General features: G+C 39.5%; 1 protein-coding gene across 1 annotated transcript in view; it reads left to right on the forward strand.

The window, feature by feature from the left end:
- The window catches only part of DDX10 (DEAD (Asp-Glu-Ala-Asp) box polypeptide 10), a 193,893-nt gene that overhangs the window by 171,851 nt on the left and 7,444 nt on the right, over positions 1-14,598 (forward strand). The window contains exon 17 of the mRNA XM_010572595.1: positions 7,302-7,435. Within this exon, the coding sequence (XP_010570897.1) occupies positions 7,302-7,435 (134 nt within the window). The remainder of the gene's footprint in view (positions 1-7,301; positions 7,436-14,598) is intronic.

The following is a 14,598-nucleotide window of genomic DNA, read 5'->3' on the forward strand; positions in this document are numbered from 1 at the left end:
GTTTGAACACAGAGACTACTTTGGAGAATTACTTTCTGTATTTGAGCTGACAGCCATGACTGCTGTGAACCTAAAAGTGGAGAGAAAGAGGGAGTGTAAAGAGACAGTCCAGTAATTACGTGTGGAGAATATAAATTCAAAAAGAGTGTTCTGCACTGTGGTTTTCTGGGTTTTTTTGAGAGGGCCTTAAACTTTTGGACATGTCTGTTGACATGCTTAATTCTCGCAGACTTTTTTACTCACTTCTTTTTATAAGGCACAGCGAATAAACCCCAATTTTATCTTCCTGTACGACTTGTTTACTTGCAAGCAAAATGATACCTGACAACCTAGCATTAGAAAGATTTAAAAATAAAAATTGTTTAGACTTCACTAGTTTGAAGCATTTGCATTGTTAAATGTTTTAAATCAATTTTGTTTCAGACAGGGATTTTGGTGTGCATGGTAGCATCTCTGTCTAGCTGCTGGCATGACAGGCATGGGAACCTTCATACTTTGCTGGAGATGAAGCTACTACTCTGTTAACTCAAATGCCAGAGACTTTGTTTATGGTACTAAAGATCCTAGGTTTGATCTGTTTTGCCAAATAAACCAACTGTGTGCTCATGCCCATATTTCATTACACCAGAACTATTAGCTAAAATCAAGAGTATATGCAGTAGGTTAAACCCTTCTGCTTGTCAAAATTTCTTATATTCCAGTGTGTATTTTGCTTCCAGTGCTGCCCACCAAGTAACGTAGTTTCTTTAAGTTGTATTTTCATGTCTGTAGCTTGAATTATATTTAAGCTAACAGTGTAGTTGTTTTATCCTGACCTTCCCACCAGAATTATATTAGTCTGCCTTTCTGTTAAAATCACATTGATAATTGTGGCTAGTAACGACTTGAAGAATCTTATCTTTACTATAAGTATTCCACATGGGTCTTCTAAGAGCAAAGGTCTTCTAAGAGCAAATAAAAAAATGAAAAACATAAGGTCTATTATAATTCAAATGCAAATAAGAGCAAATACATTTATAAAAAAAGTCTTTGAGTAGATTTAGAATTTCTTAGCATTTTGTTTTGATGTAGATGAGTTTGTAATTGTAAATTTACCAAATTATATTATCTTTATATGCAGTTATTATGTTGCTATTAATTCTGGTATGGACTACAAGTACTTTGTAAAGATCAAGTCTACAGATAAACCAAATATTTACTACTGTGAAAATGACAGAAGCTTTATTAATATAAAAAAGCCAGAAGTGAATGTGTGGATATTTCTACAGTTTTTGTGTTTTCAGTAGTTCTGAACTGTGCTTGTGGCAGCAGCCATTTCCAGCACAAATTGCTTTGCTATAGTTACACAGCAAAGATTTGAATGTCAGTATATATGCATCAGTGTGTGCTAGTTTGGAACACAGGCTTACCTGTTCACTGACCATAAAATGCGGGGCATTTAGGAATGCCAAGAACAAAAATTAAGTATTTTCATGTACATTATTTGAGACCACTGGTAAAAGCAAGATTCGGCTGGCTGAACTAGGCTAATTGTATCATTTTAGATGTCAGATTGCTTAAAAAGAAATAAAGAATGACTGGATGAAATTGAACCTTGGTGTGACTGTTAGTGATTGGGAAGGGTGAATGATTTGAAGATGAAGCTAAGAGTTACCTGTCCCGTCTACTGAAAACCAAGAATGATATTCTATAAAGTGGTGTGAAAACCAGGAGCTATGGCTAACTCCTCCCAGAGCCTGAAGATCAGTTAGATCATCTTAGTGCAAAGACTGTCTGTCTGACTGACCTGTAACATTGGTTTCTTCAGTTTTTGGTTACCAGCCTTTCTGGCCAGACCCATGGAACTTGGCCAATTCTTCTGAAAGAGTTGACCCTGTTCATGTCCACATCATATCCTTTCTGTGGTGTGCCTTGAATGCATCTGTGTGCTTCAGACCAAGAGAACATAAAGTCCTGCAACAACAACCTGTTCTCTGCTCTTCCCACCCTTTTGTATATCACTTCCTACTTACCCATAAGAAGAAACAAACCTACGAGGAGTGGCAAAACCAGTTGTGGAATGGATGTGTATGTCGCTCATAAGAATTAATGTTCAGTGTTGATGCAGATGACAAAGGGCAGATGACAACAGGAATAAAGCTCGCATGACTTGGTCACAGTTCATGAAGGTTAACCTTAAACACCACTGCACACATCTTAGAAATGTGGTTGAAAGGTGGCCTTTCCTCTCTTAGCTTGCAAGATCCTTCCCTCGGTGAAAATTATGCTTTCTGTCTTTGGATTCGAAGGCTATTGATGAGTGTTAGATTGTATGGAGTGTAGTTGTCCAATTTTGGCATGGTTTAGGCAGTTCTTTGTATGTCAGATCAACACTTGATTCACTCCACAGGCTCCCAGTCAGTTTTCAGTATCGTCTAAGGCTTTGGTCTTGATCTTCAAAGCAACTGTTGGATCAAACACCGCAGCTACATCAAAGACTGTATTTCTATTTGTGAACTGTCAGAATAGCTGTATTCCTTTGGGGCAACGTAGATGATGAAATATCAGAGCAGCCATGCGTCAGCTGAGGACACAGTGTTGTGGGTGGGGGGTACAGGCTATGAAAAAAAAAACAACAGCGAGGCAATCAGGTGAATTCAGAGTGAGATGTTTTAAAGGAAATGCTGCAAAACCTCTCTGAATGTGTTCCATCATAAACATGATGCAGAAACAACTCCCATTTTTATCTGAAAAATAATTGTCAAAAAGAAGAAAATTAATAAAATTTGGAATGCTCTCAGATCATGAAAGGGATTATATTTTTAAATATCCTTTCATATGAGCCATAATATGCTAAATTTTTGAAAGTTATGTACTTGTGTAGGGTAACCTCCTAGCAGTATTTAAAGCTTACCTTTTCTTAACATTAAAATCACAAACACCACTTACTGGGGAAGGCCATATTATTAGCAAAAGCTAAAGGGTGGCATAGCTTAAAAGGAACTGAATATCGTGTAAGCATGACTGTTGATGGACTCAAATGAAGTCTGATCAACTTCTAAACAAACCTTAAAGGCCTTGTTTTTAGCTGATCAGAAATACTCCCCCACTGTGCTTTATAAAGTACAGTGGACAGAAATGGTAGTGCCAAAACAATTATTTCTCCACCCTCAACCTAGTTGCTAGGAGCTGATAAATTGCTTAAAGGGTTGAACATAAAAATTGCAACTCCAGGCAATTTAATTGGATTAAAAAAACCCCAACAACTATTAAATTAGATACAAATTAAGTACCATAATAAATACCATAATAAAGACGTGTTCTATAAAGTAAATCTTGGAAAATACAACAATTTTAGGTATGTGCAGGTTTTCATGGTATGTTTTTTCAGTTCTCCCTTTTTATCTGATAGTAATGGATCATTTTCAACTGAGTGCCTAATGCCCAGTAGAAATGAGACATCATTCTGCTATTTGGAACATTTGATTCCACCGAGTGTCTGTTTTCTTAAAAAGGTACATCAATTTCTTCATTTTAAGATTCTCTTAGCCTGCCTAACACATTTACCTAAGCTTCACCAGCCATTCAGCCTTCTCTACGAAGAGAGGAAGTTGTCATCACATCTTGTAACAAAGACAACTAGAAGTTGAATTGGAGGTATTCTGTCGAGAAGCAGGGCAAAAGCTCTAGAGGAACCTGCCCTGTTGGCCTCATCTGTTGTGTGTTTCCAAAATGACTATAGTAAGGTATAGTGTGATCATTGTTGACTTGGTACAGTGTGGAAGGTTGAAGGTAGTGAGGTTTCCAAAACCTCCAGCACAGAAATTTTGCTAAATTTTTCTAAAATGTTGAGTTTGCATAAGAAGAATCTCCTTAAGCCTCAGAGGGAGACTATGTGAATGCAGAAATGCCAACTCAATGCCATGTTCAAACTGAAAGTCTTTGTGCAAAGTTTCTATGGAACTAGATTGCAAAATATGTGGGCCAATCTGGTATAAAAAAAGAGAGAGCTTGTCACCCCTGAGCAGGATGAAAATAGCAATGTGATTGCCACTGAATCCTGTTCTCTTGACCAGCCTGATTTGATGTCTGAATGGGTTTCCTTCCACAGCTGAACTTTGTATTAAATACATACTCCAAAGCACATTGTTGCTAACCTTAGACATAAAGTACAAGTGGTCAAAATCTTGTCTTCGGTTAATCTCTTGTTTGATAGTGATGGCCTTAGGAAGGATCTAATCCTGAGTCTGTAAATTGCATCCTATTTGTATCTGAAGAACTTTTACAAGGGTTATCTTGAACTATGATTATGCTTTTTTCCTCCAGCTCTTGTGGTGAGTAATGTGAAGTTAAGTCACAAGATTTCCTCTTCCTGACTGGCTGATATACATTTGAAGCAAGAGGGGGAAAAAAATGAGTTTCTATTGTTCAGCTGTGGATGATAAATGTTCATGTTCAAGTTTTTAACAATTTCAGGGTCTTATGAATATTTTAATGAATATGTAACCGGTGATACTTATAAGAAATATGACCTCATGATTCCTGATGAATTAAAGCGGCATCTTTGCCAATTATTTCTTTTCTTATAGTAAGCATTACCTTGAGCACATCTCTGCAAATTTTCTGCTGGCAAAAATGAATATGAATGTGTAATGAAAGCAAAGGTTTGATCTGTGTATGTGTAATTGTCTTATGTGTGCCTGTATAAATGACAAAACTTAGGAAACAATGCAGTCTCAAGATTTTACTGACAACTGAGAATATGAATGAACAGCCCAAGTCTTAAAAGATGACTGCCAATAAATGTTAGTATTACAGAACTCTGTTGCATAGTGTCACACATATTAAAAAATACTTTGTTCCATACAACAGCTTTGAATACTACTTCTCCTTTTTGTTTGTTTGTTTTTTTTAAGTATGCACCAGTTGTATTGAAAGAATAGATGCAGTGGGAGGGACAAGTAAAGAGCAAATATTTAATCTTTAAAGAAATTGCAATAAACTATAATTTAATGCAGAATGCTTTTCAAATATGGTGTCATGGTTTAACCCCAGCCAGCAACCAAGCACCATGCAGCTGCTCACTCACTTCCCCCCCACCAGGTGGGATGGGGGAGAGAATCGGAGAAAACAAAGTAAAACTTGTGGGTTGAGATAAGAACAGTTTAATAGGACAGAAAGGAAGAAAATAATAATGGTAATAATAAAATAATTGGAAGATACAAAACAAGTGATGCGCAGTGCAATTGCTCACCACTTGTTGACCGATGCCTAGTTAGTTCCCTAGCAGCAGTCCACACCCCCAGGCCAACTCCCCCCAGTTTATATACTGGACATGACATCACATGGTATGGAATACCCCTTTAGCCAGTTTGGGTCAGATGTCCTGGCTGTGTCCCCTCCCAACTTCTTGTGCCCCTCCAGCCTTCTTGCTGGCTGGGCATGAGAAGCTGAAAAATCCTTGACTTAGTATAAACACTGCTTAGCGACAACTGAAAACATCAGTGTGTTATCAACATTCTTCTCATTCTAAATCCAAAACATAACACTATACCAGCTGCTAGAAAGAAACCCAACCCTATCCTAGCCAAAACCAGGACATATGGATATTCATTAACAAAAAGGTGACCTTCAAAATAGTTTTCTGTCAAGTTAGTAGTGCTCTGTAGTATTATACTAAGAGATGAGCTAGAAGATATCGTAAGCAAAAAAAAAAAACTTCAAAAAACCCCACAAAACTAAAACCAACTTTGTTGTGAAGTAGCACATGAAGTTCCTGGCAATCAACATGCTTTTCAGACAGTGGTTATGTTACCTTAGGCAGTTTACAGTGCTGCTGAGTCTGACGATGCTTTTAAGTGATTTTATATGCTCAGCTATACAATAGCATTTCCTAGTGTTTCAAAATAGTCAAGAACTAAATGTGTGTTTAGTATGTTTTTCTTCTGCCTTCTGATTGCAAATCTGGCTTTTATCCCTGTCTTCTGCTTGCTTTCAGTGCACTGCAAATGTGTCACTGGACAAGCAATAAGGGACTTTTGCAGTGGTGACTAATCTTACCCTTCACCAGCTCATCTCCTTTCACTCACTCTATATGCAGATATAAAAGGGACCATTGGTATGGTTTTTGTTTGTTTTATTTTTATTTATTTTTATTGTGGTGAGGTCTGTGCACATAAGGACAGTGTTCTTTTAAAACCTGGTGATAGATGGAAATGGTGAAAAATCAGAACAAAAATGAACTTTAAATATTTAATGATGTGAAGTTCTTCGTACAATAAAGGATCATTTAAATGAGTACTGTTTTGGAAACTCAGCTGTGATGTTGATTAGATATATAAACAAAGGGTAGTGATGTCTTTAATTATAGTTTCTTTGCATTTGTTTTTGCTTTTCAACATAAATATGCATGGATCTAGGGTTCACGTTGCTTAGAAATACCTGTAAGCTTTTTGTTTGCATTTTTCTGTGCATATATAATTGCGTATGCCCTCCAGTCGTCTGCTTTCTTTGTGCCTGTTAGCAGAATTTACAAAAGTGGTGCCCTCAGTTCAGGACTGTGTGGGACAGAACCTGTATCTGCAAAAGCAGTCAGCTTTATTATATTACCCAAGACTTTTATGGATCAGCACCTTCTGTGCCCTCTTTGTTAAGGAATTAGTGAGGCATTCCCAGACCCTGGGGAAATGTGCCAACGCCAGCAGCCTGTCCTGAGATGTGCCGTGGGGACGGAGGGAAGCTGGGCCCCAGAGAGGAGGGATGAAGGGGTCTGGGAGGAAGCCTGGAGAACATGCATCACTTGTGGTAGATGGCTGAAACTCCCTTAGAGCAGTTAATTCAGCTTAAGCAGCATTTTGGTTTTTAACTGCAAGGACACCCGGATGAGCTTTAAATCAGAGTATTTTCTGAAATACACCTTACAGCAGTGATTAATGTGTCCACAAGCTCATATCTCGCTGCCAGTGTGTTTCTGAGAGACAGTAAAGCTTCATATTCCTTAAAAACTTGCTCTCAGATGACTGTTGATCAGTTGTTGCCCAAATCTCTCTTAGATTTGGTAGATTTAAGATATTGGGAAGGTAGAATTTGAATGTAAATCCTTGTGCTTCCTCTGAATAATATTTCTTCAAACTTTAACAAACAGCCTTGGAGGAGAGGACTGATGATGACAGAAATGATTCCATTTTCCTTCCTGTAATAGCGATGGCCTTTGACTGCAGTTGAGGGCAATGGTTTTTGTTATGGCATCCCTATTAATGGGGTTGTGGCAAGTAACGTGGACTTGTTTGCTTGTCTTGTAACTCTCCATTTGTCACCTGCAGGTTGAAGAGGAAACAGTGGCCTTTCTTGCGAACAGTGGAAGTGAAGAAGAGTTTGATCCAAGTACTCTTCCAGATCCTGATAAATTCAAAGATTCTGATGAAGAGCAGGATTCAGAAAGTGAAGACAGCTATTGGTATGTACACATCTTCCACGTTCATTTTGAAATGTTCATGTTTTTTAGAAACTGTTTTGTTTAGATGTTAGGAACTCATTTTATCATCCTCTTGCTCCCAGGACTTAGTATTTAAGTTTGTTTGTGAGGTAGGTGCTGAACAGAAATCTGTGCTAAAGTCTATTTTCTCTTGTGAAGCTATATGAGAAAGATTTTTGAGTCAGTGGTGAAGGGATCTCGGTGAGACTGTTCCACATACATACAAAAATGTTGACTAATTCCTTGGAGGTTTCATGTGTTTCTCTGGTGGGTTGACCTTGGCTGGACACCAGGTACCCATCAAAGCCACTGTATTGCTCCCCTCCTTAGCTGGACAGGGGAGAGAAAAATATAACAAAAGGCTCATGGGTTAAGATAGGGACAGGGAGAGATCATTCACCAGTTACTGTCACGGGCAAAACAGACTTGACTTGGGGAAAAAGTAATTTAATTTATTACCAATCAAATCAGAGTAGGGTAATGAGAAAATAAAAACAAATCTTAAAACACCTTCCCCCCACTCCTCCCTTCTTCCCAGGCTCAACTCCACTCCCAATTTGCTCTACCTCTTCCCCCTGAGCAGTACAGGGGGATGGGGAATGGGGGTTGGGGTCAGTTCATCACACATTGTCTCTGCTGCTCCTTCCTCCTCAGGGGGAGGAGGACTCCTCACACTCTTCCCCTGCTCCAGCATGGGGTCCCTCCCACAGGAGACAGTCCTTCATGAACTGCTCCCACGTGGGTCCCTTCCACGGGCTGCTGTCCTTCAGGCACAGACCGCTCCAGCGTGGGTCCCCACGAGGTCACAAGTCCTGCCAGAAAACCTGCTCCAGCATGGGCTCCTCTCTCCATGGGGCCACAGGTCCTGCCAGGAGCCTGCTCCAGCGCGGGCTTCCCATGGGGTCACAGCCTCCTTCGGGCATCCCCCTGCTCCAGCGTGGGGTCCTCCGGGCTGCAGGTGGAGATCTGCTCCCCCGTGGACCTCCCTGGGCTGCAGGGGGACAGCCTGCCTCACCATGGTCTTCCCCACAGGCTGCAGGGGAATCTCTGCTCTGGCGCCTGAAGCACCTCCTCCCCTCCTTCTGCACTGACCTGGGGGTCTGCAGGGCTGGTGCTCTCACATTTCTCACTCCTCTCTCCGGCTGCAGTTGCTGTTCTGCAGGCTTTTTCCCCTTCTTAAATCTGTTATCACAGAGGCACTACCACCATCGCTGAGGGGCTCGGACTTGGCCTTGGCCAGCGGCAGGTCCATCTTGGAGCTGGCTGGCATGGGCTCTGTTGGACGTAGGGGAAGCTTCCAGCAGCTTCTCACAGAAGCCACCCCTGTAGCTCCCCTGCAGCTCCCCTGCTAACAAAATCTTGCCATGCAAACCCAATACAGTTTCAGAAATGCATTTCTCTGCTGTCACATTACAGGTTCTGTTTGAAAGGAAAAACGTTGAAGTCATTTGAGGATTTGGATGAGCTCTCTGTACCTGTGCTGTATTAAACAAATTTGTGCATGGTGAAACTTCATAAGTTTTATCATTCAGTGTTGTTCAGACTCTTCAACACTACAAATGAAGTGGAACCTGTGTTAGAAATAAATATATAATAACATTAACAATGCTAAACCTTTCTTCTTAATTTAAAACAGTGCTTTTAATTATATAAACCAAAAGATTCTGTTTCATGTAGTTTAACAGAAAAGCACAGGGTGGGGATGAGGATCCATAGTTGATGGCAACATACTGCAGTTCTTCAGCACATATTGCAGGAAGAAGGAGGGATACTGCATGAAGTCCTGTGTGGTTTTTGTCATTGGCTTCACCACAGGAGGTCCACCTGTGTGTTCCTGACAAACAGCCTATCATGTAACAGATTTAGAAACATGATCTTGATACTGAAATGGGAATATGGATCTTTATTTTGCTCTCTCCTAGATGCTCTCTTCTAGGTTCATAAATCTCTTGCTTTTCACATCTGAATCAGCTAAATCCTAGTGGCTAGATTGTCCCTAGCCCTGTGTCACTGCATGTTGTGGGTGCACTATGTAGGACTGGGTGTTGGGACGTGGATTTAAGGACTGGATAGCCTTAAGTTAACAGGCTAGTGACTGTGTCCCTTGTAGCCTGTTCACCAGCGTGTTGGTCAATAGAACTGACAAAGATGGGAGAAATGGATTGCTTTTTCTGAGCAGCAGTAAATTGCTGCTCCTTTATGCAAGGGGGGGAAAGAGGGTGACTATAAGACAATCACAGTTCCTTCTAGTTTTCACTTCCCTAAGCTGATTCAGTATCTCCGCTCCATGTAAAATGAATGAAAAAGCTGTGTAAAACATCAATACAGCTTCCTAAAAACAAGCAGAAAATGAGACCCATCTTTCTTAAACAAGATTCTTCCAGTTCCTTCTGTATTTATGACTGCTTGACTGTGCCCATCAGCTTTTGGTGGGAGAAGCAGCATAGTTTGTTAAGTTCTTTTTTAATGAAATTTAAGATTTGGTATTTATTGGGGAGGGCTATATAAGAGGATTTTTAGGTTGCTTTTCACATGTTACTAGAGTTGAAATATATCTGTCCATTTTTGATACAGGCATCCTATAGTGGTATTTGTATATTGCTTGTAGTGGAACCAGGTTAATGCAATGAAACTTTATTCTCAGCTTCCCCCAGGTAACATCAGTAATATGGTTAATACTGTCTTTTAATATATGAGATTCTGATGAGTAAAACTTGGATATAAGGCAGCAATTTGAGCTAGAGGATCCTGTAAAACCCCATTTTGTTGGAAGGGGCCATCTCTGTTTGGTCTAATATTAACTATGAGACAAGGACCAGAAGAAAAGTGTATTTAGCAACTCTTCATTTATGTAGGACAGTAACGGAGGTGCCAAGAGAAGTATTTCAGGATACTAACATTTCTCCATCTGGGGCCATAGCAGTGCTGGTTCTGTCATTTTGCCTTTGAGAGCAAATTCTGAGCTGACTTCTGTAGTAAGGCTTTGCTGCAGGTAACAAAGTAGAGAGGGAGTATTGATAGTTATTGGTAGTTTGTTTCTTGGAAGAAGTAAAACCGAGAGTTTATTGAAGAAGTCTGAAGTAAAGTTTTGGTAAGTGCTTGGACACTGAGCAACACTTGCCTTGTTTCTTGGTGTATACGTTGCTGCCGAAGAACAGATTGCTGGAATCCATTAAGCTGATGGACAACTGAGCTGGTGGGAAGGAGTTACCAGCAACCAGGTATAGGAAACCTAGTGTCATAACACTACCTATTAAATATTTAATTACCTCAGGCATTTCCTAATTACTGCTAAATTGTTGCATACTTTCTGTAGGAAAAAGGTAGTGTTTTAGTGCTGCATTTCTTCAACATGATCTTGCATTATTTCAACTTGTAGCCTTAGCTAGGCTTAGCTGTCTTGACAATACAATGTTTTGTAGCATAATTACTTCATAAGTATTTTGAAAAAGTTATGGGGTCAGTCAGTTTAAAATTGGGAATTTTGTCTAGTTTACTTTCATTAAATCATTAAATAACCATTTATTTAGGGGAGATTGAAACTACAATTAATCACATGTGGTAGCTGATTTTTTGAAATATTTTTCTTGTTTTCAGTATGCCAGGTTTGCACATGTGAATTTAATACCACACAGACACAGTTTAATCCTTTTTGGTTTTCCATTTTGTTGGACTTGTCCTTACTCGAGTTACTTTGTCAGGGCATATTTTCTTGGAACTTTGATGTCTACAGTATTTCAGTTATCCCAAGGAGATTAGTCTTGAATGTAATTTGTACTGAAGAGAGTAACTTTGAGCACAAAACCCACACAATATTTATATATATGATTCAACTGGAGCTGAGATACGGATTTTTTTCTGCCATGTATTAAGGCTTGCCAGGTTTTAGTATACCAAGTGTACTTTAAATATGTTGTTTGGACTATGTTTGGAGGTGACTTTATTCTAAAGTGCAACGTTACAACATTTTCCACAATACACTGCTATTTACATTGTTATCTGTGTACTTAAAATACAACTTAAAATCTAGGAATGTTTTAACAATGAAATTTCCTATTTTAAATTATGAATTTTGCCTTGAGCCTGGCAAAGGATCATTTATTTGGAAGGTTGGATTTTATTTGGTTTTTGGAACTTAGTCATGTGTGGAAGCTGTCTAAAAATCATATTTCAGGTTTGGAATAAGAGATGCCAAGGCTCATGAAATAAAACACGTATTATAATTTCTTTAAGATGATATATGGATTTAAGATCTTCTACATGTTTGAAAATGTAGTTGATGGCCATTTAAAATCTCAACATTATTCAGTTCTTGAAAAGGCGGTCTTGCAAATGAACTGTTAAAACATAAATTTTGTTAACGATTTTCACATGCAATATCGGCACATTTTGGCCATGCAAACCCTGCTGACTTAGAGTTACCTTTTTTTGGCATTCATTTTATGTTGCAGTTCAGTTTTGCTTCCTTAAGTAAAATTTTTGTGTAAATTTGTCATGTCCATTTAGTGCTCTGGGGGTTATAATTAGGCTGGGTCACTTTTTTGGTAGTAGTTTGGGCATTTAAGCTTTCCCTGGCTGGAGCAAGAAATTCTTGGAGTAACAAACGTGTCTCAAGAACTGCCATCACTTGAAGCTTCATAACGAGCCTCTGTCAACTTCAGGATACAGTACTGATCTCAATTGTTTGCCCTGAATTTCAGTTGACTTTTTAATAATAGGAAGGGTCCTTAACTGCCTCCAAGGGGATTTTTAAAGGGTTTTGTTCATTTTTCCATCTTTACCCAGTCAGACTGAATACTTTCTTGTTTTTCAGTCTTGTCTGTGTTTGCTGGAGGACTAGGGCAATGGATAGTAGATGTTTTCTGCCTTTGTTACAAAGGCAAGAGGACTGAAATTTGGAAAGTGAGTCAAATTGCTTCAAGTTCTTCTCCAGCATTTAAGCTGAATGGGAGTTAACAAGGACCCAAAGAGCAGTTTCAAACAGCCTAGCTAGACTTGACATTCAGAGCTTTCTAGAAGAGGCCACATCAGTTTAGGCACTGCTCTGATTGGAAGAGTACTATAGATAAACCTTCAACATCAAAGACCACAATTTTGAGTTTATTATGATCAGCAATTTTCAGAAGCAGATAGCAGACACTGGTATTGTATTATATCATAGCGGGGGACAGGCTGGAAGTGGATTTTTCAGTCATTGCTAAGGATAGTAATTAAATTGAAGTGAGTGGTGAGAACAGCCAGGGCAGGTATGCAAAAGGAAGAGGAGAGTGAAAAACTGTGGGATGCTCACGAGGACAAGAGCAGTGGGCAACAACGTACCGATAGGTTTGGAAGACGGCAGGGTCCAGGACAAAATTACATTTCTAGAAGTGCCTGAAAGGAGTGTGTCAGAATTAAGAGCCATTTATGGCTCTGGTGTGCAGCACAGCATGTGGCAGTTAATCCTGTCCTGGCTTGGGCTTGCCTGGGGAACATCAGTCCTGTCTTCACAGGCTAAATGGATTTGGCCAGGGTGCGGGCTTAAGTACTGACACAAAATTGTTTGTATTGTCCACAACTGCCGTGACTTCAGATGGTGCCAACTAGAGCTCTTCTGGGCAACATCCCAGTGTATTTTGTTGCGGTAGAACAGGCCAAGGACTGTTTCCAGTAGGCAGTGTTGATGAAGCCACGTTTCTTTAGGTGTGTGTGGGTGAAAAATGCAGTGGTCTGTTCTCTAGCTCTGAATTCAGTTTCGAGGCTCAGTGTAGGTATGTCTGGAGGCTTGTGAGGTGCTCTGAGCGCCTCTTAGGAGGCTTTTGTGAAAACAGAGGCACAACTGAAAGAGGAAGATGCAGTGAAGGAAATTAATTTAAGGCTGGAAAAAGAAGAAATCAAGAAAAGCAAGAGAATTTGGATGACCACTAAGCCTTTGGGTAAAGGAAAGTGTTAGCTGAAGAGGCTGGTGGTGAGCATAAGGCCATGGAGAAGTGGCATTGATTTTGCATGAGGGAGAAAGAGGTAGAGGGGATGTATGCATGAAAGGAGGAGGGACGATGATGAGGATCTGGTGGGTCAAGAAGAATAAATACGAGAATAGGCAAGAAATCTTGCTGCCAGTGGGAAAGAGGGGTTTTCTGTTAAATCAACACTCATACCTCATGCACCTCTCTTAGAGCTGTCACTGAATTGTATGATGAGTTGCTCTTGGGACTGGGAAATACTGACTTCATGATTTTAACAAAAACAAATCAGCCAAGAGTAGCACACAGTGAAATTAGGTTTAGAGATTAGAAAATACAACTCTATTCTGTTTTATATTTCTAAAATTCAGGGATTTTCCTCAAAGTGTTGGATTAAAATAGAAGTATGTTGGGCTACGCTAGCTGCTACTTGCTTTAAGGGGGAAAAAATGCTTCTAAAAGGGATAATGCAAAGCAAGTGTGTGAGACCTAGGGTGTCTTCCTTCAACAGTCTTTAGAAATAGGCCATCTGTCCATGGTTTACGAAGTCAAAAACATTGTTAATCTTTTCTCCCTCCCCCCCAGCATTTTTTTTTTAAATTGGGGGAGCTATACAAATCATGAGTTAAATTTTCCTTTGAATAAAATTCCCTTCCAGCCATACCTCTCTGAGCAAAGTAATTAATGACTCCAAGCATGTAATATGAGATTAGTTTTTGTATATCTAGCAACATTCATCATATTTGGTTTAAGGCTATCAATGTAAATTGTTAATGAGGTGAAAAATTTAAGTGTATCAAATAGGATGGAAGCAAAGCAGCTGGATTTCTTAAATAAATTCTGCAGTCAAATTGAGTTTCTGATATTTCTAATCCCTCAATCTCTTTAAATAAAAATATTGGGGAAGAACACAGTTATGATTGACCTCATTGTTACCTTCTTTAAATCTTTAATACGTGCAACTGATTGCATTAAGTCTTAGATCAGTATGGAAAAGATCTTGGACGTGAGGGGAAAGGAGAAATGTCTTAGTTCTGGTACTGTTTTGTTTGTGGGTTTATGGCCAGTCACCAGCTGACAGGTGTGCAAGTTAGCAGTCAGTGCTGCTTGGTTGTGTACATTTATTTATGAAAATTATGGGTAAAATGCAGTTTCTTATACCTTCGTCTTATACCAGGATGCTGATGCTGACCTGCTAAGTTT

The sequence above is a fragment of the Haliaeetus leucocephalus genome, unplaced genomic scaffold (genome assembly GCF_000737465.1).
Source record: "Haliaeetus leucocephalus isolate CR32 unplaced genomic scaffold, Haliaeetus_leucocephalus-4.0 Scaffold351, whole genome shotgun sequence".
NCBI lineage: Eukaryota > Metazoa > Chordata > Aves > Accipitriformes > Accipitridae > Haliaeetus > Haliaeetus leucocephalus.